At 37.3% G+C, this 25,704-nt stretch overlaps 2 protein-coding genes across 4 annotated transcripts in view; both read left to right on the top strand.

The window, feature by feature from the left end:
- Window positions 1-9,611, top strand: part of LOC103714778 (ATP-dependent DNA helicase Q-like 5) — a 29,091-nt gene extending 19,480 nt beyond the window's left edge. The window contains exons 14-22 of one of the 2 annotated variants that reach the window (XM_039130887.1): window positions 3,799-3,854; window positions 3,965-4,067; window positions 6,680-6,808; window positions 7,062-7,240; window positions 7,385-7,409; window positions 7,535-7,650; window positions 8,112-8,188; window positions 8,990-9,199; window positions 9,315-9,611. In XM_039130887.1, coding sequence (XP_038986815.1) covers window positions 3,799-3,854; window positions 3,965-4,067; window positions 6,680-6,808; window positions 7,062-7,240; window positions 7,385-7,409; window positions 7,535-7,650; window positions 8,112-8,188; window positions 8,990-9,021 — 717 coding nt within the window. In that variant the 3' untranslated portion in view covers window positions 9,022-9,199; window positions 9,315-9,611. Of the gene's footprint in view, window positions 1-3,798; window positions 3,855-3,964; window positions 4,068-6,679; window positions 6,809-7,061; window positions 7,241-7,384; window positions 7,410-7,534; window positions 7,651-8,111; window positions 8,196-8,989; window positions 9,200-9,314 lie in introns of both variants that reach the window. The other variant, XM_039130886.1, reaches the window with a different exon arrangement.
- A 3,234-nt stretch (window positions 9,612-12,845) lies between these two features.
- On the top strand, window positions 12,846-19,243 carry LOC103714758 (succinate dehydrogenase subunit 5, mitochondrial-like). Of its 2 annotated transcripts, none has more exons than XM_008802144.4 (4): window positions 12,846-13,118; window positions 16,431-16,735; window positions 16,861-17,046; window positions 18,916-19,243. In XM_008802144.4, the coding sequence occupies exons 1-4, from the start codon at window positions 12,953-12,955 to the stop codon at window positions 18,970-18,972; spliced, it is 714 nt and encodes a 237-aa protein (XP_008800366.1). In that variant the 5' UTR covers window positions 12,846-12,952; the 3' UTR covers window positions 18,973-19,243. The 2 variants fall into 2 exon arrangements, with proteins under 2 accessions (XP_008800366.1, XP_008800365.1); XM_008802143.4 differs by having other exon boundaries at window positions 12,848-13,118; window positions 16,422-16,735.
- The last annotated feature ends 6,461 nt before the right edge of the window (window positions 19,244-25,704 follow it).

The raw sequence follows: 25,704 nt of genomic DNA, 5'->3' as shown, positions 1-25,704 counted from the left end.
TTGGGACCAAACATAAATTACAGAATACCCTTTTGTGAAATAATATACTGTCAAGGGCTTATCTGCAAAATTCCATTTATTGGCCAAATGGGTTCGGATTTCGGGTTCTGGGTTTCAAGTTTCGGATTTCGAATTTCGGGTCTGAACTGGGTTTCGGATTTCGGATTCTGGGTTTCAGGTTTCGAGTTTTGGGTTTCGAATTTTTGGGTTCGGGTTCCGGGTTCGGGTTCGGGTTCGGGTTTCGAGTTCAGGTTCAGGTTCGGAACGGATTTCGGGTTTGGACTGAGTTTCAGATTTGGGCTGGGCCCACAAAAGGGTACGACCCAAACAGGGCCCGAACTAGGCTGAACTGGGCCCACAAAAGATTATGGCCCATTTGGGCCCAACACTATTGAACTGGGCCCAAGTTGGGCCCACAGTGAACCAAGCCCAAGTTGGCCCAGTTCGGCCCACGATGGGCCTTCATCTTCCCCAAACTCCCCATGGACAGGGGAGATGGATACCAAGAGAAGGAAGAGGGGAGAGGGGAGAGGGCTGGCTGGGTGGCCGGAGGCCACCCCTCGGTCGACGGCCAGCCGGCCGCGGGGGCGGCCGGCGGCCGCTGCGGCGGCTAACGGGGAGGAGAAGCAACCGAGATGATCTCGGTTTGTGGCCCAAACAAAAGAAGAATTTCAAGCTATTTGGCATGGAATAAAGGGCAAGAGAAGGCTTACCGGCGGTCGACGGAGGCGGCGGAAGGAAGATCTCGGCCGTGGTTGTTCGATCCGGCGGTCAAGCGGCGGCGGCGGCGCTCGAAACCGAAAGGATGAATCTCGGAACAGGGGATGGCTGCGAGGGGAACCCGGACGGCGCTCGGTCAGGAAGAGGACGCCGGTCACCAAGGAGAGGAGGAGGGAAGGAGGGAAGAGGAGGAGGAGGAGACGGAGGAGAGGGAGGGCTCGGGTGATCTGGGAGGAGGAGGAAAAGAAAGGGCTTTATAGCCCTTTGGTAACGGCTCTCCGCGTCGAGCATAGTCCGCGGCCGGATTGGCCGCGGATGGGCTGGAGGGGAGGCGCTGCGGACATCCCGCAGTGCCCTCGCCCCGATCGCTCCCGAAGGAGCCGGAGAGGATCGCGTTCGCGATCCTCTGTTCTAGCCCTTCCAAAGAAGGAAGACGGGGCTGAAGTCGGCTGAGGCTGCCGACTTCAGCCCGTATCTCACAACTGTAGCACTGAAAATCAACTCTCTGTTTTTTTGTCTGTTCTCAGTCGGAGTCGACTCGTAAAGTTCCGGAGTCGACTCGAGCACTGTTCCTTGAAACTCCAGAGTGCCAGAGTCGACTTTGAACTTCCAGGAGTCGACTCGAGGACTATTCTTTTGAATCTTTCTTTGAATTTGCTCCTCCAACTTGAATCCTTTGAACTTGAAACTTGGGCCAATAAAGTGTAGCTTTCTTCCAACTTTTCTTGAGAGCTTTTGAGACCTTCTTGTATTTTTCCAACTTGCTATGTTCCTTGCAAAACAAATTATCTTTCTTCTTGCAACACAAATATTAGTATTTATACTTCAAGGTTTTGTGATCATCAAAATCAATCTTCAAATCAATCTTTGGGTCATCACACTTTAAATTTTGGTTGGAGCATATGTGGCTTTTTACTCCTCTGAATGACTTTATAGAAAGAGCTTTCATCTGGCCTTATTATGTACTTAATATGGAACTTACGGTACATTACTACAGGACTGACAATTGCAATTTTTTGCTCTTTGTTTCCTCAAGTAGTTTAATATGGATATTTCTCCAATTTTGGGATTAATTGTCAAGGAGATTCACCTGTGCTTATTCTTATTCCTGTGTCTTCGTGCTCCATTTCTCTTAGTTGTGCTTGTTGCTCCTCGAAGCTTAGACCTCTGCTTGAGGCCCTTAGCTTGCTTTTCCTTGAGGGCTTCTTCTTTCATGACCTTTTGTCAATATTTTAGGTTCCTTACGTATTTGATCTAAGTCCTATTTACCCTTGCTAAGCATTAATGATAGTACTACCAGCATTCCTCTTCTACTATTGTATATTTTTATTTGTCTTTTTCTATAACAATGACTTAACATTCTAGTGGTGTCTCATTTTCTGTGACATTAAACATTACTGCTAAGCTCATTGGTTGCTTTGCTTAGCTGTAGTCCTCCCAGGACCCTTACACTCCACTACCACTGTTATAGCTCCTCAGGTGGTCCAAACATAAGCCAAGATCTTTTTTAGCTCTTCTCACTTTTTTCTGTATATTTTTGAAGTGGAAAATATATAAGAAAGCATTATCTGAAAGTTTAATGGAATGACTGAAAGGCTAGCAGAGTACATGTTTGATGGAAAAGAAATAAGGCTGAAACTTGAAAACATAATGGACAGTCATATTTCATTGCTTGGAACCAGCTTTGTTGATTCCTGGAAGTTGTTGAGTGTCAGTGCTGCATGATGCATGGAGTCAACAGTCAGACTGCTGAAAAAAATCAATATGATGCATAAGTTTAATGTGCAGGGAGGCAAATTATAGTTTCCATGGCTTTCCTACCAATCTTAAGACTTATTGGTATCTTTTGTACTGAACTCATGCTCTTTAATGAACATGAAATCAGAGTTAATCCTGATAGCATGGTTTGGGCCGGCCAAACATGCTTAGGAATTAGAGGTTATTGACCTGCGTCGACCACAACAGAACATGGTGACATAATGGTGTCAAAACCATGGAAAATTTGGACTCAAATGGCAAATATAAGCTGGCTATCTAACTCTAGACTACGAGTTTATGTTCAAGCTCATAAAGCTCTTTCTGCTAAATGACCTATTTACCTGCTGACTTTGAAACTAAACTAGAGAAACCAGTAAACTGGATGAAAGTGTGGTAGCATCAGATGAGTGGACACCATTCACTTGTCTATCTGATTATAATTCCCTTTTTTTGATTGTTGATGCCACTCTTCTTGCGGTTGTGGCTGCTGATGTCACTCTTCTTGCATATGATGCTTCTTATCCACTCACCTCACTTCTTCTCATATGAGTTTCATTATCTGCAGATTCCATCCCATCTTATCCTTGCTTAGATATTTGAACATCGTTGCTTTTCTTCCTCACTGATCCCTTTTGGTAGCACCTGAAGGTTTTTGCTGATTCTTATGATGGACCTCAAAATGAGGGATACGGTGCTATGACATTGGTCTTACTGAAGTTTTCATTATATTTTGAAGCATAACAAAATCTTGCTACATACTGTTTGATGGGAATATGATTTGATCATTGGGATTCTGTGTGTTAACTGATAGTTAGACCCAAAAGATTAAGCTGTTAGGAAAGGGGTCAACAATACATATCAGGCCTTGACATCCCATCCTTGTGTGGCCTGGAATATGCACGTGAAGGCATAAACAAGTTAAGAACGAGAACCAGAAATGAGTCAGGAGAATAAAAGGCATGGCTGAATCAAAGGAAAAAATGGCCTAAAGGAGATTTGAACCCATGGCCTTCAGCGCTCATGCCATGTCAATTAACCAGCAGAACATGGAAACTCAAGCTATCAGGGAAAGGGTCAACAATGTGTATCAGGCCTTGACACTTGGAAAGTGGTGCCTTTTATGCAAACCATAAAACCAATGCTCCTAGAATCTTTTGGGTTGTTTGACATGAATTATCCAAGCATTAATTAGGCTATTCACATTTTTAAGCTTTGCTTCTGTACTTGTAAAGAGACTTGAATCATTACTGACAATATATTTAGTAAAATTTGATTTATCTGTTTCTTAATTTATTGAACATTGAGTTTCTATTACTGCAGACAGCCCCGGCGTTGCTATCTGACAAGGATATTGTAGTTGCAACGATTTTGAAAATGTATATTTCTATCTATTGTTACTTCTCAGCTGTTCTATGTTTTTGTTTTCTCTTCAGTACTATTGATACATTGAGTTATTGATTACTGCATTACAACATGACATTTGTAGTTCAGAAATAAAGGAAGGGCATCATGTGTTTGACATACCAACACTAGCAAATACCATTGGCATATCAACCAAAGACCTGTTCAATCAGTTGCAAGACCTAAAGGTTTGGACAAAATCACCACTAAACTGATTGATTCTTATTGTTGAATTTGTTCTGAATAATCTTGTCAGCTTGCTGAGTTGTCGGAAGGTCTTGAATAAGTTCAGACATTCTAGAAATGGCAAAATTTCAGTTCAATCTTTTTACTTATTTTCATTGATTGTAGTTTGAGGAATTCCCACATAAATATTATGGAAATGATGCTCATCCAACTAATGTTTTTGTATTTGTTGGCATACACGGATAGTATTCTTATTTTTGCTCCAATGAAGGAGATGAGAATCATGAGATCTATAATTGTTATCAAGTTTTCTTTCTTTGCTTTCTGAAGGGGAAACTTCTAAAGCATTGATTTATGGTTACCCAGTTGCTGATGTTTCATGGATGAAGTTTCTTGCTGGAATGGGTTTTAGAGAGTTTTACAAATGTTACAGTGAACCTCCTTGTCAATATGGGAAATTCCTCTGAAATGGGAGACTAATTGGGAAACGGATTTTTTTGCTGCCTCTAAAGAGCTCACAAATCAGTGTCTTACAAGGCAGCCGCAAGAGATAGGCGGTCAAGGGACCACAGAGGGCATATGCAGGATGCAGGATGCATATGCAATCAGTATTTTTTAATTATAGAATAAAAAAATATAATAGATATAATAAGAATTACAGTTGATCATGGTAATAATCTTTTGTATAAACAATATCAATACGAATAACAATAACAACTAACAATTAGTGCTTCTTGCTTTGTACTTGATACAAATAACAATATATATAGCATAATTGAAATCCACATCCACCCTTATCCTCAGTTTGAACCTGCTCCATCTGCACCATCCCACATAAGATTGGGACGCATAGTTGCACTCATAATGCTAAGCTGGCCACATTTGTAGTCATACTATGCTAATTGAGCCCCACACATATGGCTGCATAGCGCTAACTGGACTACTTTTTTGGCCTATGTATGTTACAACCATACATAGTAATTGTATATAGGCAAAGCGATACGGTTAGGGGACCGCAAATGCATATGCAGCCACATGCACCACATTTAAACTAGTGCATCAAATATGCAGCTGTATTGTTTTCCACTTTGCCTGGGAAGAGGGAAATTGAACCTAATGTGCAAACATTGGAGAGGAATTCAACCCCTTGAAAATTATTCTAATGGGTTTGTATAATCTCTTTGTGGTGGGCTGAGATTTTGATTGAAGTAAAATTTAATGATACTTCTGGGTGGAGTGATATAAATTCATGCTTCTTTCCTTTTGTCCTTTATGTTGCTCGGTTGGTATTCAGCTTTGGTAGGTTGTGCTTCATTCTGCGGTCTTTGTTTCTAATGCTTCCTTCTTTATGGCATTTCTGTTGCCTCAGATGTATCCTGTTTGGTGAAGGTCAAATTTGTGAGGAGCTTGGGTTTCTTTTCTTGGGTTGGGAATTTGGATTGATGTCCTAATTTGTGCCATCTTAATTTGTAATTCGTGAAGTTATGGGTGGTGTGCTTCACTTTTCTGGAAAAGAATAGAAAAGAAAAAAAGAAAAGAAAGTTTCTCTGAATTGTTATGCATCAAGATTGGGAAAGTTTTTCTGAAAAAAACTTTTGATGAGGCTGATGAAATTGTATGGAGCATGATTGTGAGAAAGAAAATTGATGTTGCCTTTTAACATGAGAGGTGAGATTTCCTTGCATGTAAACATCTAAAATTTCCAGAGGTTTTGGGTAATGAGCCGAGCTTTATAAGGTGATGACATCAACAAGTTTAGTTTCCAAAATTACAATTTTAAAGTAAAAAAAGGGAAATAGTGGGTTTAGGCTGAGAAAATATAAAGTATATCTTGGCTTTTCATTATGCTGCACATGCCCATCTTTTATGTTCGTTATTATGTATCAGTAGAAAAGATTGCTTCATCCTCCTGATACAGCATATACCATAAGTACAAACTTATCCTTAGTGGAAGTAAGCTTCTAAATTTGGCACATAGTTTATGATGATTCAAATGGCAGATGCCATTTTGATTTCAAGTAGTCCACTTTTCCTCTTTCCTCCAAGAGGAAAAGTACATTATCTACACTAAGCTTGCCTTCATATCCTTGGACCTCTCTTGCTATTGAATTTCTACTCTACCAAGCAATCTATTGATTTCTTGAATTTCCAAGTATTTGCAAGGCAAATGCATGGTGTAGTTTTCCATCGTGAGTTGGAGAAATGAGTTATAGGCATCAATTCTTATTGCATGTATGATTTAATTCCCCTTCTATTTTCACTTGTCAGTGTGCAAGGTGCTTCCATGTGTATTGTAGTATTAGCAAGTATGTCGTGTTTTTGTCCTCACAATCCCATTTACAGTTTTCAGAATACATTGCATCACTGCATACTTGTACCCAAAGTTGGACCATGTATTACAGTAAAATGATTTGACACATTTTGATATTATGAATATCGTTGATCTCATTTTGTTATGACTATCATGCCGGATAGTTTATAATTGTCTATCTTTTATTGTTCCCATGAAAGATTATAAATAACTGTGATTCTAGTATATTTCAAATTTTCTTTTTTCAGTTTGTTTATTTATGTGGAGAAACTATGTTTTTAATTCCTCTTATGACAATCTCAGTCTTTAGGAGAAATAACATATAATTTGAAGGATCCAGCTTTCTGCTATACGGTTGTGAAGCAACCAGATGACTTATGCTCCCTCTCAACCCATCTCACGAAATGGTTATCTGAGGTTGAAAGCTGCAAGGTGAATAATTTTTTGCCATTAATTCCATATATCAAGTACTTCTGCAATCTATTAATCAAAACATGCTACAAAACCATATTCTTTGTATAAATATCCTTTGTCTCATCATTATTGACTATGGTAAATACATATGTAGCCTCTAGGTAGTCTGTTGAGAAATTTGTTAGCATTGTCATCGCTTTTGTTATCGGTAGGTAACAGCTTAGCTGAATCCATATTCAGTGTTTACAACCACATTGCCTAATTTGAATAGGTACTAAAATTAGATGCAATGTTCAATGTTGCAAATTTTGCTGTAAAAGAGTGCAAAAGAATTGTTGGTTGCTCCGAATCCTTGCATACAAAGTGCATTCAAGAAAAGGTTTTAGACTACTTCAGCGGGAGGCATCACACCTTCACTGATGATTCCTCTATGAAGATGAAACGAAGCAGGTTTGAGAAACTCTAAAGTTCCTTGTGATACATTGCTTTATGAAATTCCATAAGCCTGCTCTAGGATAAGATCGTCAAGTTTCTCTATTTTTGAATTTGGATTCATGTAAGTGCACTAATACCATCTTCATTTACATTTTCCAGCCCGTTTCTGCATGCAGATATAAAGGTGATGTATCAATGCATATTTTTCACTTGGTCTGATTTTTTTCAATAGATGTTATTCACTTGGTCTGATTTTTCAGGTAGTTGATATTTTTCTTATGATTTGAAGAGCTCCCTTTTTTACCACAGGTGTTCCTGCAGAGTAATTCATATGCCAAATTTACCCCAAGAGCTGTTGCAAGAATTATGCATGGCATCCCCAGCCCAGCATTTCCCTCTGCAACTTGGTCAAAAAGCCATTTCTGGTACACTGGAACTTTAATTCTGTTCAATGGCACTGGAGCTTGAAATTTTTTTGATTATCTTGTTATGCAACCCAGTATTACTGATTATCTTGTTAACTAGATGCCTGCCAGCAGTGGCTCAGGCACCAACCCATGCCAGCCAGTATAGGGCATACCATACTGATCTGGTACAGTATCGGGTATGGTATGGGGGCTTAGCATGCCCCTATACACATGGTATAGCTGCTGCCCCGACTCCATCAGCATACTTAGTACCAGTACAGGGACAATATCATACTGACTTGATCTGTACCAGTAAGATACCGGATGGCTTCTGTTACCAAGTCAAAAACCTTGCTTGGCAGAATGCATGGGTTTAGAAAGAAAATTTGTTACTCTATAAGCCAGCAAATGATTAGAGCTAATTTTTTTGCCTTGTTTTTCTTTCTAAACTAGCTAAGTTGCTTAAAATTATTTGACAGGGGGCGCTACATGGAATTTGATTTTCCAGTTGTTATGGAAGCTGCAAAAATGGAGCTCTTGAACTTTGCCAGAAAAGGTGGAGAGTAAGCATGAGTATTCCCGCTGCTAGCATTAACCATAACTACAAAGCTTTGTTTGAGTAGTTTGTTTTGGTATTGTGAATTCATGAGTCTTTCCCATTATGGGCCACCACCTGTATTATTTTAACCTTATCGAGTCAATCTCTTTTGAGTTCTGTTCGATTAGTTTTGGCCTTCTTTTCTATTCACACAAATCCCAGCAACTCTCCTCACTGGGTTCTCTTCAGGTTTTCATTGTACATGCCCACACTTTTCATTGTACATGCCCACACCATTTAAAATGCCTGGTCATCACTTTGTCCTCATCTAGTGCAGTTCCTCCTAAGTATAATGATTCCCATCCCATTCTTCCTAGTTTTAGCACATGTCCACTCAACATTCTAATCTCTGCCACATTGTCTTATTACTTAAAGACTTGGCAACTAATAACAAGTGACATAACACCTCAATCTGAACTTTTAGATCTCATAATATAGTTATTCTTTCACTTATCTCTCCATCTACTTGTAAGTAAAGAGACTGCTTGCATTTTCATTTCTGTTGGCCATAAATTTGTTTGGGGCCCATTTTCATTTCATTCTTACGGACAGTAAATCTCATAACTACACATTCATACTAAATACCTAAGTATACAAAGTGTTATTCCATAACTCCACTCTATGTGATTGCATATGATAATTATTTTGACTCATGAGTTAAGTACAAAATTGAATTATATTATGGAGTAAGGTTAGGAGGTAGTAGAACAGAAATATTCATATTAATTTCCTTATATTTTCAAGTCATTCTTTGTGCAGATCTAATAAAAATGGCAATAAAATGTCTCTGAGATGCAAGATGACTGTACAAGAAACCATCTAGTTAGCTTGCCTGCTCTTCAAAATGAAGCAGGTTCCTGAGCACACTACACCCATGCATCAATTGCCTTAAATTTGTTTCTTTGTTTGCAATCAATTACCCATCATCAGGAATGAGTCAGTTTGCAATCATCGGACAGACAAGTTAAGGTAATATTTCTGTTTACTAGTTGCTAATTTTTGAGAAATAATTGTTAGATAGCTATGCTCATTCTGCATGCTCTTTATTACAAATTTCATGTTTTCTTTATGCTGTTTTTTGCAGGCAATGTGAAGAGAATTTATTTCGGGCTTCTACCCTGTCGACAAAGGCATGCTGCAGAATCCAACTTCTTGAGAAGAGAATAAAAAAATGTCAACTCAATATTTACATGTTGCAACCTCTACTGCTATTTTGGAAGGCAGTATCGTTTACAAATTAGAGAAGTCCTCTGTATATTTAAGATGGCATTCTGAATCATTTTAATTTTCACTTCAACCAACCTTGTTTTCTTGAGCAATATCAGATGAATGAAACATAACTGAACATAAATTATTCTAACACATTTAACTAGCGAGAGAAGCTTCAGAATCACCGATTCAGAGATATGGCACCTGTTACCAATCATAGTCTCAAATTTTGTAACAGATCCCGGAAATCAAATGCAACTATGTTGTTACCTTCCAAATATTCGAGAGACAATACATGCATTGAGACAAGGATGTCTGAAATCTGGAATGGTACAAGAAATGTCCAAGGTCTGTGTCAAAAATCATCAAATTGTGGAAAATTGCAAGTACAATAACGTTAGTCCTTTTATTAAGTACTGTAATTTGAATTCAGCAAGAGATTTTGAACTCATTGAATTATATGAGCGAGTCCTATGTTTAGCTGCACCTTATGGGATTCAAATCCTCTAAGAAGATGCTGCAAAAAGGAAGTTCCCCATTTCTCTGGAGAGAGAAAACAAAGTTCCTTCTTTAGAAAAAAAAGAAATTCTTATATGTGATATTACGGTCTTCATTCTCCAACAGGTCCGTCACCACTAGTGAAGACTTCGTGAGATTCCTTTTTTTTACCTTTTCCTAATGGCGGCAAATATGCTTCTGTAGTGATTTTTACTCAATTAACCAACTAGTATGGGCCAATACAAGTTAACTTGGAGCATTAACATAGCCTGTATGAAACATGGGGAAGCAAACCGCGAGAATAGACCTTAGCTCAACAATAAGTTTATTTTATTGTGATCTGGATGTCATAAGTTCAAAATATAGAAATAGTTTTTTAGCAGGCATAAACAAGACTATATATCTTACCCTTTCTAGATCTGGCTGTAACAGGAGCCTCATGCATTAGAATGCCTTCTAAGTAGGCATTTGTGGAGTCCGTGATGAGTTAAGAAAATATCGAGCTGGTCGGATGCTGTGTCGTGGATCGGAGTAGGAGTTCTCTATCCATTTACGCTGCGATGAACCTCTCATTCCAATCAATTGCTGATTTGTTAATTGGTTTTTCGGTGGATCTCAACCCACTGCTAAAGCAGCTGTAGCTTATATTGCTTGGCTGTTGCGGTCTTCCTGGAACGCAGAAGTCTTTCAGCAAAGTAATCCTGTTCCTCAATCCATTGCACTTCAAGTTGTTAGACTGGTGACAGAATATCAAGAATTCAGCAACTCCTGGCTCTGGGGGCTCCTGCAACTCCTAGTCTTTCATACCTACTTGGATTCGAATTGGGTAAGTTTCTTTTTCTTTTATCACGGTTACCAAATAACTAAATAAAAACATATGAGGTGCAAGGAAACTCTTCAACCTGAAAAATAGCTATAAGGACTCGTCCGGACGTATATTTAGTCCCACATCGGTTATTCGTTAGGTAAATTTTGGATATTTATACAGGATCAAAATATCCAAATAATACTTTTCGGTTAGTCTTTTTTGGTGAGGTCCTGGGTGTAGATTGGAATAGGCGAGCATTAATTCTAGAATTCCATATGGATCGCCCGACATAACACATGATGCTCTGAAGAAGATGATCATTAGTATTTGGCACCTGCATGTGTTGATTTTCCTGGGCAATGCCATTCCCAAGTGTTGCGAGCATTGGAGGAGAATGCGATCCAAATGCTCAGTTGAGAATCAGAACAGCAGTCACAAATGATGTTGTTTTGGCTAGAAGACCTCTACTGTGCTTCCAACTCACCTTCCACCAGGAGAAACGAATCCTAGGCGCCAAGCGTGCCTTCCAGATCCACTCATGATTCCAGTTATTGGTTAAACATTCCACATATAATATTATTATCACTGTTTTGGATGTTGTAACAACCATTACTTAAAATTTTGGTAATACTTATATATGCGAGATGCTATGGAGAGCCACCAATTTACCCAATCCAATACCCAGATTATGGGGTACTCCACGAATGGCCCAACCATTCCATGAAATGCACCAGTCTTGTCCTCGCCAAAGAAAACAGGACAAAAAGAAAGATAACCAGATAACCAAATTAGCCCAAGCAGCATAACCCAACCACAAGACAAGTAATGAAATGGATACAAACAAGCAAGAAAACAGGACGAAAAGAAAAAAAAAGAAGAAAGAAATATACCAAGATACCTGAATTGGTCCAAGCAACATAACCCAGCCATAGGACAGCGCAATTAACTTCACGTTAGCCTTCATGAACAAGTAGCTAGTGGAGCAACCACCCGCAGACCCAATGAAGCCATAAACTGCCACAAATGCATAGGTTGATCTGAGTCAATTGCATGTGGGCTATGGTTTGGTTTCTTGTGGAATGTAACATTGGAATAATCTTGCATTTGTATGAATATGTAGTCATATGCGTTATTTGATTTAGTACTAAATTTTCTGCCTAAATTTTCTTTTTTTCTTTTTTCCTTTTGATATATAAACTGAAATATATTCGATCCCCAAATTTAATGTTTCTGTTCCTTATTGGTGATTCATGCCTTGGCAATATCTTTTGTATATTTTTTTTTTTACTTTTAGATGAAAATATTGAGCAGATTTAAGTATATTTTTTTATGTGTTCCTTTTTTTTCTCTTTCAAGTAATGTTCTTTTTACTTTACTTGATGCGATTTGCAAAATTTCTATTCTTTTCGTGATATTTTTAGCTCTTTGATCTCCGCACATTTTTTATGCCTGTATTATATTATTGTTATTTTTGTGTTTTTGTTTGTCAACAAGTAAACGAATTATCAAATTGAAATTTATATTTGAGATAGCATTTGCATAGAGCTTTTGACATTTCTTACTTTTTATTTTTATTTTTTATGAAAGCCAAAATTTTTTGCTGCTGAAAGTTGTAAAAATTTTACACATAATTTAGAAAAAGAAAAGGATTCATAACATGTATTTGTTCTTTTTTTTTATCAATTGAAACATGATGACTTATTTCTTTATATCATAATATATCAATTGAAACTCTTCCTATCTCCATTTTTGTTTCTTTTTCTTGGAGCAAATTTGTCAATAATACCTTTGCTATATGAGAAAATTCAAGATCCTTGTTCCCGAAAAAAAAAACAGTCTAAATTGAAAAGTAAGTATTTTTGTCAACACTCATACGGCGCAAAGAAAGCCATTTATTCTCAAATTAATCTCTTATATTTGCTGATTTATGTTCACCTATTTATTTTTTTAAATAGAAAAGCTGCCAAAAAAATAAAATATATAAGCATGCAAATAAACAGAATAAATAAGTTGTTTATTTTACCACCACGTTTCTCCTTCGTTTCCCGCATTCCAGGCTTTTCTTGAAGTATCCTTTCCCGTTTCCTGAACCTTTTTTTTTTTTTTGTGTGCGGGTGGACAAGCCCTAGCTGTTGATCTCTGTGTCTCTTTCGGTCTCAATCTTTGCTTGATCTCTCTCTGGAGGCGGTGTTGGACAGGGCAATAAGATGACGACGATTCTCCGGTCTATATCCTCGGCCGCTGGCAGGAGGCTTCGCTTACTCTCGACGGCGAACTTTTCCTCCCTCTCCGCCGCCGCCGTTGCAGCTTCCCGCAGCACCACCACCACCGCCATCTTTCGTCCGTCCTCCACCACCGTCAATCGGATATCAGGTTGTGATCCACCTCCTCCACCTTCTCCATCCCCTCTTTAATTTGAAGAATTGGTTCTGACTTCTTCACAGTCCATTAAATAGAACTTCTTCTTGGAATCCCTAGTGTGTTGATCTTGAACAGTTTCTTTCTTTCTTTCTTTCTTCTTTCTTTCTTTTTTTCTTTTGATAAAAAAATGGCAAACCTTTACTTCACTCAGATGTAGGATCTCCAGATAGAAGTGGTTTATTTATTGATTTTCTTTTGGACTGGATTCTTTTTTTTGGTAAGCTGCAGGAAGAAGCATGGAAGAGGTTTTATGTTCCTGCAGTTTCTGGAGGAAGGAGAAAAATTAATATACGTAGAAGAGAAATTCGGCTATTTGGCATTTGATAAGAGAAGATTGTAAGTATAGTGCTTCACTGTTTGATTTCTTGGCTAAAATTTTGATGCAGAGGTGATGAGGGGTTGTATGATGGAAGGAGTAGCAGACTTGGGAGATCAGATTTCTGAACTATCCAGCAACATTATAAACATTTTAGGGCTAGTAGATTGTAGAACTTATGTTGTTAGGTTTATGGAAGTGGATGTCGCTTTTGCTGAGGATGGGAGGAGGTCAGAGATTTGGAATTGATGAGATACTTGATGGGAATAATGGTATCGCTGAGCTGGTGTGACCAGTTTAACTAATCAGCCGGATCTTGAGGACTAGAAGGATGCCAAATGAGTGGATGGACAGCTTAGTGTTAGCAACATACATGCGAAGAAATTTTTGTTAGAGTTAGGCTTAAGTGCTTTCAGTCAAACATTAAGACAGGCGGGGAAAAGAATTACTTCACGTAGGGGAATTTCAACTATTGAAGAAGTGAAAATTTTGGCCTGAAGAAAGCTAATCTGCATCTGGCTGAGGTGCGTTACAAGTTCTGTTGTAGATTTTGAACCCTCATGCAATGGAAAAATTGTGCCTTAAGCATCTAATATGGGATTCAAGGTGTACTTTGGATATAAATTTTAGATATTCTGGACCTTTATCATTAAAGCCTCAACTAGGATATCGATGGATCAGTTTGGTCATCTTTGTTATGAACTTTAGTTGATGAATTCCATTGAAAGATCTGAAAGTAAAGAGGACCACTGTTTAAAATTATGTTAGATGTACTATTTAATTGTCCTAGAATTTTTGTTCTATGGTTAATGTTAACTCATCTAGTTGCAACAAGAATATATATATATATATATATATATATATATATATATATATATATATATATATATATATATATATATATATATATATATATTCATCCAAGTTCATGTTTGTTTTCTAGCAAAATCTTATAGAGGAAAGGCCTGCTTTCTATGAGACCTGTTTGATAAGGCCAAGTTGAATCTTTCTCCGCTGGCAGGAAAAACCTGCTTGATTCCTCTATTTTTCCTCTTTAATCTTGCACAATTTTCTTAAACTTAGAGCATGTTCTTCTTGTCTTTCTTTTATTGGATGATGAACCTTCTCTAAGCCTGCCTAGATATCAAGTTTAATTTGTCTTTCCATTTGTTGTTCCTTAGAGCTAGTAGGTTTAGTTATATTATTTAGAATGAGAATCCTAGGAAGATGATTATGGATTGGACCCCCAAGGCCATGTAATCAAGCTTGAAGTTCATATAGATTTTTGTCGATGTTTGCAAATGGAGCAGGTTGATTTGGTTAATTACCAGCCTTAGCCAACTTGCCATTGAAGTATGGATCCCTTGCCTAAGTCTTGTCTCCCTCCCAAAATTTCAACCCAAATAGAATTATGCTTGGGTGTTAGGGTAGGAAGGGTAATGTTATTTCAAACATATTGTAATATGGTTTTGATCATAGTTCTAGAATATATTTTGGCCACATGGTGGGTTGGGTTGAAGCCCTCTATAGAACTATGGGTTAGGTTGAGGTTGGACCATTTTGAGGTCCTCTCATAAAGAGTCAAGTTGGATTGGGTTGTTTGAGCCCTTATCTTGATCCAAGTCCAACTCAAGCTGAAGATATAGTTCCAACCACTCCAAAACACAAGTTGGGTCAGGCAGCAATCTTTGCTAACCCCGCCCAATTTGTTCAACTATTTTTGTCAATTTTTGTAAGAAAAATAGAGAGGATTCTATTCATAAAAAAAAAATCTTTTTAAGGTGATTTTCCCTAGAGAAAGAACCCTATTAATAGCACATATGTAACCAACTTGATCGACCCTAAGGGAGGAAGTCAAGAAGCAGGAATAAGAGATGGGTCCATGGTCTATGGGTCTGTTTGGTTGCAAGGGAAAGGCATGGAAAGGCTTTTTTGCTATTGTTTGTTTTTCAAGAGAACTTAAGTTATGAGGAATCAGTTTCCATAATTGCTGAAAAACTTGATTTTGTTTTCCAGAAGAAGGTACCTGATGGTTAAGATCAACTAGTTTTCAGAGTACAATGGCATCTTTTTCATTTTACAAATTGTCAGTTTTTTTCTAACAAATTGAACAAATGAAAAAAAAGCTTCCCTTCCCAATTTGAACAAAGTTCCTTTCCTTTTCCTTTTACATCAGTTTCCTTAGAACAAAACAAACCTCATAATTAAACTTATTGTATGGTTTTATTATGATGCTATTATTATTTCTTTTATTGTTTTGATAAATTGTGCTCTTGATTTTGGATAGTAACAAATTTTCTTTAGGTGCTTAAAAGAAAATGGTCCTCATCTGCTAGGCATTGACAAATCTTACCATTATCTACATTTAACCATACAAATTTCAGTCCCCATTAACTTGTGTCTACTTTGACTTTCACTTGATCATGACAAACATTCCTAGCTGTCTCACAGAGGCTGGAAGGTTTAAAGTGGCATTTTTTTCTGCTAAACCTGGGTGTTATGTCTAGATAACCTTACGCTGATCGTATTTCTGTATTTAACCACAAGATCTTTTAGATAGCTGCTGATAGGTCTAGGTAGAGTCCCAGAAAAGGAATAAATTAAAAATTTACAACGTTGCCACCATTTGGAAGAAAATAACCTACCACTGTTTATTTTTTAGTCCATAGTTGATTCTTGGAAAAATTATTTAATGCAGAATGATTTATCTTCCTGCTGTTATCTTTGGTGATCTTATAGTTCCAGTTCTGATGGTGCAATTCATTTATTCTACTAAGTCTGAAGCAAGCCTCCATTTAACTTGCTCTCTCTATCATTTTGCACATGGCTTATAAAATTCTAAGCAACATCACTCATGTTGTATTATATTGTCCCTCAATCTTTTGATTTTCTATTCAAATTTTGGTTTTAACTGGATATTGGATTTCCTTCTGTGCAAGGATTCTCAGATTGCAGTCTTCCTCTCACATTGAACTTTAGCCGTGCATTCTGTTCAAATGTAAGCCAGTTGCCTGCCATATCTGACGCTGACATAGAAACTGCATTCAAGGATTTAATGGCTCTGAACTGGGACGAAATTCCAGATTCTGTTGTCAATGAGACAAAGAAGGCGCTATCTAAAGCTACTGATGATAAGGCTGGCCAAGAGGCTCTAGCAAATGTCTTTCGTGCAGCTGAGGCTTCAGTGGAGTTTGGTGGGGTTCTAGTTTCCCTCAGAATGGCGCTTGATGATCTGAATGGGGTAACTGGTGAGGTCTGTACGTTTTATCTCTATTATTTGTGCCACTTTGTATGAAAAAATAAGTTACTAGTGTCAATTTTCATCTTCCTGCTTTTTGGGTTTCGCCCTCCCATATTGTGATCAGGGTTGTCTTGCAGAATGTGCGACGCTTACCTGATTATATTGAAGATGCCATAAGAGCTGCATATAAACGCTACATGGCATATCTAGATTCTTTTGGCCCTGGTGAGGCTTATGTGCGGAAAAAGGTTGAAACAGAGTTGGGAACAAAAATGATACACTTGAAGATGAGATGCAGCGGCATTGGTGCTGAGTGGGGAAAGGTAAAGTTACTTTTTGTTAATGCATGATAGATAGTATTTAAGATATTATACTTTATGCTTTAAATTGAACTTTTTTTGTTAATGAATGATATATAGTATATGGTATTGTGTTTGTGCTTTAAGTTCGTGATTGTATTTTGAATGCAAATGCTTTTTAAGGATCAAACTGCCACTTAGAACTCCAAAAGGAAAATCGTCAGACACCATGCTTCTGGGATGAAGATAATAATAGTAAGCAAGCTCCTTGTCATTGGTAGTGTGATTGTGATATTGTTGGTTAGTTATACCGTTTAACAAAATTCTCTGTTACATATTCCTCATTCTAGTGCGTGCCTGTCATGAAGCGCATTTGCCGCTACTCCAGTTTGAATGCATTGGCTTTCCTATACATCTGTGAAGAGAACCAGTGTTCATAATTCCATGGTCTTTGAAACTTCCATTGCTGTGGACATTTGTTCTTTATTTTGCAAGATACTGCTTATGCTACTTATAGTTCTATCTTTCTAATACACCATCAGCTGATAAATACCAATTCTTCTCTTTCCAGAGGACAGGGAATGCTTAGTACTAGGGCCTTTTTAAGAAGTGGTCATCAGGAATATATTTGATCTAGGTTTTAGCATATTTTCAGAATTTTTCAGATCCAGTATTAATGCAAAATAAGTCCCTAACTAAGAAATTTACTATTGTCTTTATATTGGATTATTTTCTTGATGTGGGAACTGGGACTGCAAATAGTCGTAAAATAATAAAGTTACCTAGGATATGCATTTACCAGGACCCCCAGATTAATTCAAAGGATCTCCATATCCAGACATCTATCTGGAAAATCTAGGCAGAAGTTGTAGTTGGGGTCCTTAGCCCTGCTTAAATACCCAAGATATCCTCAATGCATGACCAGTATGGGACCAAACACTTACCTGAATGGGTCCTCGTACACTCTCCCTCATTTAGGCCTTGGCATCTTTGCTGGATGAACACTCCAACCACAAACAATCCTGTCAGGAGCAACCACGATTGGCTCTTGGTGATACCCAAAATATACAATTGGGGGCCTTGGCCTTGCTTAAATACCTAGGACATCCCCAGCACACAACAATGTGGGACTAAACACCTGCACAAGTCTTCATAGCGAAGTAACTCAATATGGTACCGTACCAACACACTATGGGTTCAATGTTCCAACTTCGCACATTTATCATGTGTCAATTGGAGGCTTGTCATACCATACCAAAGAGTACCAATTAAGGCACCAACATGGGACCAGGTACCCTGATGTAAAACCTTTGATTCTAAACCAATTTGTCACGAATTTGCCGCTCTAAAATTGGCTTGAAGAGAACATTCTTATTTAAGGCTGAGCATACGATAATACTTGCGACTGATGTTTGTTGTATTGTTTGGTACCGTACCATACTGAGTGTACTGGTACTGAACCGGTATGCAGTCTTGTACCATACCGACATTCGGTATGTCTTGCCGTCTTGCACCATACAGCATACGGACATCGTAATGGGATGGTCCCGAGAACAGGGTCTAGTACCGAGATGATGAATTTTGCTTGCGTCTTTTGAGTTATTTTTTCCTTTTTCTGCTCGAATTTTTGTAACCTTAGAAACATGATCATGGATTGTGATAAATCATGGAAGTCCTTGACCTAGTTATAGGAAACACTTCAATGATGAACAGACTCTGTCAAAGTTGGATGATTTCTTTAATTGTTTTTTTTCCTGCTCTAAAACTTTGAATCAACATTCTTGTTCAGATAAGGTTCAGGATGATCAGCATGCATGTTTGTCTACTATGTTTCTTGGCACATGGATATGTTACCTACTCAGTCAACTCGTGCTCACCTATTTTGATTTTCAGGTTACACTTCTCGGCACTTCTGGGCTTTCCGGGTCTTATGTGGAGCTTAGATCATGAGAAAGATGCTGGGAGGGTGGCTGTCTTGGATGCTTACGGATATCTATAAACCATGCTGACAATTGATCAGTTCATCTTGAGTTGTGCTTACAAGTTCAGAAAATGTATTTTCGAGTAATAAATATGCTTTTTGTAGTTCTGGGATGGAAATGACATTACTTCTGGAACCCATAATTTCAATCGATCGCTTGAGGCTTCCATTATTTTGTTGTTGTCATGTGATGGAGTATATACACGATGCTAATGATGGTACATAAGGCTTTTCAACTTATCTTCTTCTGTTGCCAAAGATTAGATAATGGTTTCTTTTCGTTGTCTATTTGGGTTGGAATTATTTTTCCAAGCTCTTTGTTTGGGGCTGACCAGAATGCTCTTAATTTTGAGCATAACTCTTATTTGAAGGTAATGCAGGCATGCTGTCGATAAAGTGGGAGTCATAACAAGTACTTACTTTTAACCAACATTTTGGAATTTAACGTTTCCTTGAGCCCTATTTAGTGGCACAACTCTGTAAAGCAAGACTGCATGATGTAGAATATATGTTAAGCAGGTGAGTCTGAAGTTAATCTTCCAATCAATTTCTTCCAGAGACTTTGGAGTCATGGTCTATTTGGCGAAATCTTCTTTCCTTTCATGCCACCTTTTCTGTTTCTCAATGAAACTTTAAACACTTATATTGGAAGGTGTGGATTCTGGATTGGACTTTGATGAGTTAAATAAACGTCTTTACCAGCTTAGCGAACGGGCTACAACTATTGTTTAGAGACCTCTTACAATTTCCTATCCAACCAAAAAACAAAAAATTTGCTAGTTCTGTGTGGAATATTTCTTGAAATTTTTTCTTCACTTTTTTCCAACTTGGGCAACATGGTGGTTGAGTCATATTATCTTTTGACAAGGGCAAGAAACCCAATGCAGTAGATGATCAATTTGCAGGGTCTGTTTGTTTAGCAGCTTGTAATTGTGAATGCTGCACTCAAATTGTAGGTATCACAAAAAACAGTCGAAATCTTGTAATTAGAACTGCAAGCAAAATTGGCCGCAGTTCTTAGGGCATAAACTGGCTGGCCTAAGGTGAGTCCAGAAGAAAATAATGATAGAAAATTCTCTAATATACAAGGATAAAAATAGGATATATTCGGTTGCCTCTCATCGAATTCGCTAACACACCCATATCTATCCTTAGTTTTGGTGATTGATGCAAAGGACTCAACAACATGATCTAAAATCACATTTCTTCTCTTTAAACATGTGAAAGTCCTCACTTTTAGAAGTTAGAACACTCAAAGTTGTCCTGAATGATGCATCCCCAAGTATTTGGATATAACTAGGTCACTCCGATTGATCTTCCTTTCCGCTCTCATGATACTAAATAAACTCCTTTTTTTCCTTTTTCCGTTTAGCAAGGCTTGAAGGTTATTGGATGCAAAGGACCTCCAGCCTAACATAGGCCACTCCACCTTCAAGTCTACAACACTATAAAAATCCTAGATCACTTCAATAAGATTTGAGCACAAGGCCTCCTCTAAGCAGTAGAGGTACCAAATATTTAGGCTAAGCTCTGTTTGGAATATGTTATCCTTCCAAAGCACTAGAAGATTTATGAATGCCTTCTTGTATCCCTCTGACAGTCACTAGGATGTTTATCTCTGCTAATCATCCCAGATCACTGCATGTTTAAAATATCTTGCTGCATCTACTTTAAAATAATAATAATAAAAAAACTTCTTGTGATCTATTGCCCATAAAGAATGTTCCACCTATATCTACTTATATTTGATATTTAGCTCCACTTTCCCAATTAATCAAATGAGGCTTGCTTTAACCAGCTATCCTACTCCCTGAGGAAAAGTCTTGGGCCTTCCTTTCTATACAATCCATCACCAACCACAAAACTGAATTCTGAAACAAAAGCCACCATTTCAAGTTCTACACCAATGAGGATTTCATACTAGCTAGCTACAAATAAATTTGGGAAACAAGTTTAGCAAGCAGCTAATTAGCAAGCTTAGGAAGCCTAATTGATGCCTTGAAACCTCTGAAGCCATCCATCATCCTTCCCAAGGGTTCATTATTTTCATCTTCCTTGGACATTACAAGCGTGCAACAAATAGTAGAGTGGAACATAAGTTTAAACAGTTGTGGTGGTCTACATTTAATGAGTGTTGATAACAAAATCATATGGCATTTTTTTCTTCCCCTCTCATAGGGACTTGCACATATCTTTGGTGGGGTTTCACCCCTCTCTCTCTCTCTCTCTCTCACACACACACACACACACACACACACACACACACACACACACAGAGAGAGAGAGAGAGAGAGAGAGAGAGAGAGAGAGAGAGAGAGAGAGAGATAAATGCAAGTAGACATATAGATGAAACTTTATTTACTTACAGAATGTCACAGGGACTAGCAAACAAACTAATATATACAAAGCTCACATGCATCATTTATAGGAGACTTTAGCAACAATTATGATAACATGTGCTTGTGGTACGCAAAATCTAAAATGCATTTAATCTATATTGTGAGATCAACTACCAAGCAATCAAGAAATCATGATGTGTAGTAATGTGCATGGTATAGAATTTTTATTTAATTATTGATTTACATTTCTCATTCCATGCTCTTGTTCATTGCCTTTGGCGAAAAATTAGTTTTTTGTTTTTTTGGTAATATAGGGTAAGAAATTAATACTCAAACTTCGTTCCAATGAACAAAAAATGCATTTACTCGTTATGTTTCACTCTAACATATTTTGCCCATCAAAAGATGGTTATAAACATTACATTAAAAAAAAAAAAGAAACGACGGGCTATAAATGGAAACATGTGAATTTATGAATTAACTACCTTCATTTAATTACCATACTATAAAATATCAAAGGGAACATGATTGATTTTTTGTTTATCAAAAGAATTAGCTATTAAAATGTAAAATATAACAATATCTGTTTAATAATATGAATAAGTTTAAATAAGTGGAGCAAAACTGTGATTATAATGCAACATAGAGTTCTGTCCTGGTGCTTGTGGAGCACATACCCGCTTAGAAGATATGATTCGGTTCTGGATTTAAGAGCTATTTTGAAATACTATTTTACCAGATATCTATATTCAGTTAATGTGTGCTAAACATGAATCGGTTTTGGTACTGTTGAACATGTAATAAATTTGAATCCCGCCTCTACTCAATCAAATTAAACCAATGAAATAGACAACTGAACTTAGACTTGTAACATATCCTGTGAGGACTTGTGGGGGTTTGTGTTTAGTCTCACATTGGTTATTCGTTGAGTAGATCTTGCATACTTATATAGAATCAAGGAACCAAATAATACCTTCCAGCTAGTCTTTTTAGGTGAGGTCCTGCGTTGTGACAATTGGTATCAGAGCGAACCTATCCCACAACATATGTAGACTAGGAGACACTGCAGCCCGAATTTATTGGGACTGACCACGGGCCAATCGTGATACTTGTGATTAGATTTGAATAGATTTGAACTCTTATTCTGACGAGGACGTCAGTGCTTAATTGGGGAGAGTATGTGAGGACCCGTGCGGATGTGTGTTTAGTTCTACATTGGTTATTCGCTGGATAGATCTTGAGCATTTATGCAGAATCCAAATAATATTTTCTGGCTAGCTTTTTTGATTAGATCCTGGGTTGTGATATCCAAAATCGTTCTTAGTTGCTTAGACCGGAACGATCACTTGAAAGGAAACTATTAAGAACTTATATGGAGATTAGTCCTCTTATGTGTTAAAAAGTAATTATCTGGATCATCCGGAAAGAACTTGTTGAGGAATAATTGTGCCACATCAGATATGTTAAGAACTCTTGTGGTGCTTATATATTCTTCGCCCATCCATCTAAAGTCCGAATTTTTAGATAGGATCTTAATACGATATCAAAGTCCAATGATTCTTTTGCCTACTGAAACCTCTATGGTCCCCATTACTAATCCACGTGTTGACCCTTGTTCGGAGCTTCATCCCTTGGGCTTTGCACATGAAAAGGGGTGTTGAGGAATAACAATACCAGATCATATAGATTAAGAATTTTTATGGTACTTATATACTCTTGAGCCCATCCATTTAAATGTCCTAGGCAAGGGCAAGGGTTGCCTTAGTTCCCAAGTCAGTTGCCATGTGTCTAGATGTCAGTCTTGTGAGTCCTTGTATGTATCCAATTGAATGACACTTGTCACCTCCATGAAGGCTCTCTAGTCTATATTAATACGTAAGAAGGCCAGAGAATTTTTTTTTTCCCTAATTCTAATTCTTCGGAGGGAAAAATTCACTTTTTTATCCTGTTGATAGAAGGTTTGTGATTACTAATCATGAATAGAGGTAGGATAAAAAAATAGATCTGGAGGAAAAAAATAAAAAGTTATTATCCGAAACTTCTAACTCTTATTGCAAGTAGAACTTATGTCATCAAAGAAAACACCATTCTTTTGAGTTTTTTTTTGATTACGATGAACTAAATACTTGTTCGCTACAAATAACTGAATTTAGTGCTATATTTATATCAACAGGATAAAAAAGTGAATTTTTCCCTCCGAAGAATTAGAATTAGGGAAAAAAAAAATTCTCTGGCCTTCTTACGTATTAATATAGACAATAAAAAAAAATATCGAAATCAAAATAAAAATAAATAAATATAAAATAGAGAATAGAAGTTATTTCTATATCTATCGATAACCCCCATTTTTTTATTTTACTATGAATCCCCGTTTGTTGGATGGATCGAATTAGTTAGAGTCGCAAACTCCTAAAAAAATCTTTTTTTGGATCTTAACAGAACTATTATTTATTGTAAAGCAGATTGTAAGATTGAACATGGGAGGCATATGGGTACTAGAACCAATAAGCAAGACAAGATAGTAACTTTGCCTATCCTTGAGTTCCTGCAGGCCATCTCTTGAGAATTGCCCTGCTCTAAAGCACAACAAATAAAGCCATTTCTGCTGCATGTAATGGCCTGCTCTTAGGGAGAGTTGCTTTCATCTCTCTCTAACCATCACCATCCAAAGCCCACTGGTGTCCCTACCTAGCAAGAGCATACCATTGCTAGAACTTCTGGGATACAAAATTTTCTTCCTTCAATGTGTAGGACATCAACTTCATAAAATGAATTGTAAAACTCATTAGTGATAGAGTTTGCACAAGTGCACTATGAATGTATTCGATCAATGATGATGACGAATTTTAGTTCGAGCAGTGACAATAATGATTTTCATGTTATCAGGGTGGCCTTTTATTGTTGGTTATATACAGTGTCTAATATTACTTGAAGGATGTTGTATTTCTCCATGACTGGCCTAAAGAAAAAAGGCTAAGATTCTTTCAGGAAAATGATATTCTTATAGGAAGTTTGGATGTCAAAACTTAAAGTCATTGTTGTTAGTTAAGTCGGCATGGTCATAAATAAACATTCAACATTGGTACATATAGATACTAAAATTATATAAAAATCAAGGAGCAACATTAAAAGGGTTGTTAGATCTACACTTATGTGGATCAATAAAAGGAGTGATGTGGGCCCATTGCGCATGACCCATGGTGCATGCATGTGCTTTCCTCTCATAATTTACATTTGATTTGCCCCTATTTTTATAAAGCCTAACCCACACATCTGCCACTTTATTCGATGCCAAGAGTGTGGAGTTGGGTGTTCTACCTAGGATGAACATGCTCGATATATTTCTACACCATAGACATATCCATACCGGTTGTGAAAACCCTAACTCGACAATATCGGACGTGCAATTGCACTATATTCTTCATCAGATTTGAGTAATCCAGATGATCTGTGCAAATTGAGCTTGTTTTTGTATAAGGGTACATCCCACTCTTATCTTTTCCAAAAACTTTCACAGGCCTAAGGAGGGAAAATAAAATACTATCAAAAAAAGAAGAAAATTCAAAACTTTAGTTCTTGTTTGGTTGAATGATAAGTTGAAATAAAAGGAAAAATAATTATTTTTTTCAGATTTATTCAGTCCTACTATGTCAATCACCACCACTTTACATTGAATTAAAAGAAAAGAAAAGAAATTGAATAACATTTTTGTAATCATAATAATTTCATTTTTCAATAAAGCAAGCCCTAGAAAGAAATACAAAGGAAGAATCAACAAATAACAAGAGAAGTGAATAATGATATAATAAATGATACCATGGCTTTCGCCACCTCAGATTCCCAGAATCTTTTGTGCCGCCCACCAACCAAAACTTTATGGTCTCCACGTGATTCACTGACGAGGCTGTCTTCGCCACCCTCCCAATTGCATCCTTCCACGTGTCCAGGCTCAGTGGCAGCTGCAAAGGAAATTACTGAAGATGGCAGTAGCCGTTAAAAAAGTCCAATCATAATTTAAAATTACCACAACACGGAACTCGCGGTTTTCTTTATATATAGTAGCTAAAAAAATAATTCGCAGAATTTTGAAAATTTCTCATTCTGCATGAAAATAATTCCAAAAGTCTTAATAAATAAACTAATCTGGAACTATTAAACTATTCCTTATCTATACATTGGCTCCACAATCATTCATGAATTGTTCATGACCAATTAAAAACCACTTTTATGAATTACAAAACAAAAGATATTACATTGTGAGACCATCTGATTTGTGCTACTACGTTCGCAATAATTAACAAATTAGTGCTTTAATGATTATAATTTTTTACTAATTTTAATTTTTCTTAACTAAATAGTTTC

This window comes from Phoenix dactylifera, chromosome 10, assembly GCF_009389715.1.
Source record: "Phoenix dactylifera cultivar Barhee BC4 chromosome 10, palm_55x_up_171113_PBpolish2nd_filt_p, whole genome shotgun sequence".
Lineage (NCBI taxonomy): Eukaryota > Viridiplantae > Streptophyta > Magnoliopsida > Arecales > Arecaceae > Phoenix > Phoenix dactylifera.
Note: the sequence above shows the minus strand (reverse complement) of the source record. Positions and strands in the feature narration are given on the sequence as shown.

What these genes read in the sequence shown, in the direction of transcription:
- LOC103714758 (XM_008802143.4), top strand. Translation starts at nt 12,953, where the DNA reads ATGACGACGATTCTCCGGTCTATATCCTCGGCCGCTGGCAGGAGGCTT. An exon ending in TGAATGGGGTAACTGGTGAG is followed by an intron (nt 16,736 to 16,860) that starts GTCTGTACGTTT and finishes GTTGTCTTGCAG; the next exon opens with AATGTGCGACGCTTACCTGA. An exon ending in TTGGTGCTGAGTGGGGAAAG is followed by an intron (nt 17,047 to 18,915) that starts GTAAAGTTACTT and finishes TTTGATTTTCAG; the next exon opens with GTTACACTTCTCGGCACTTC.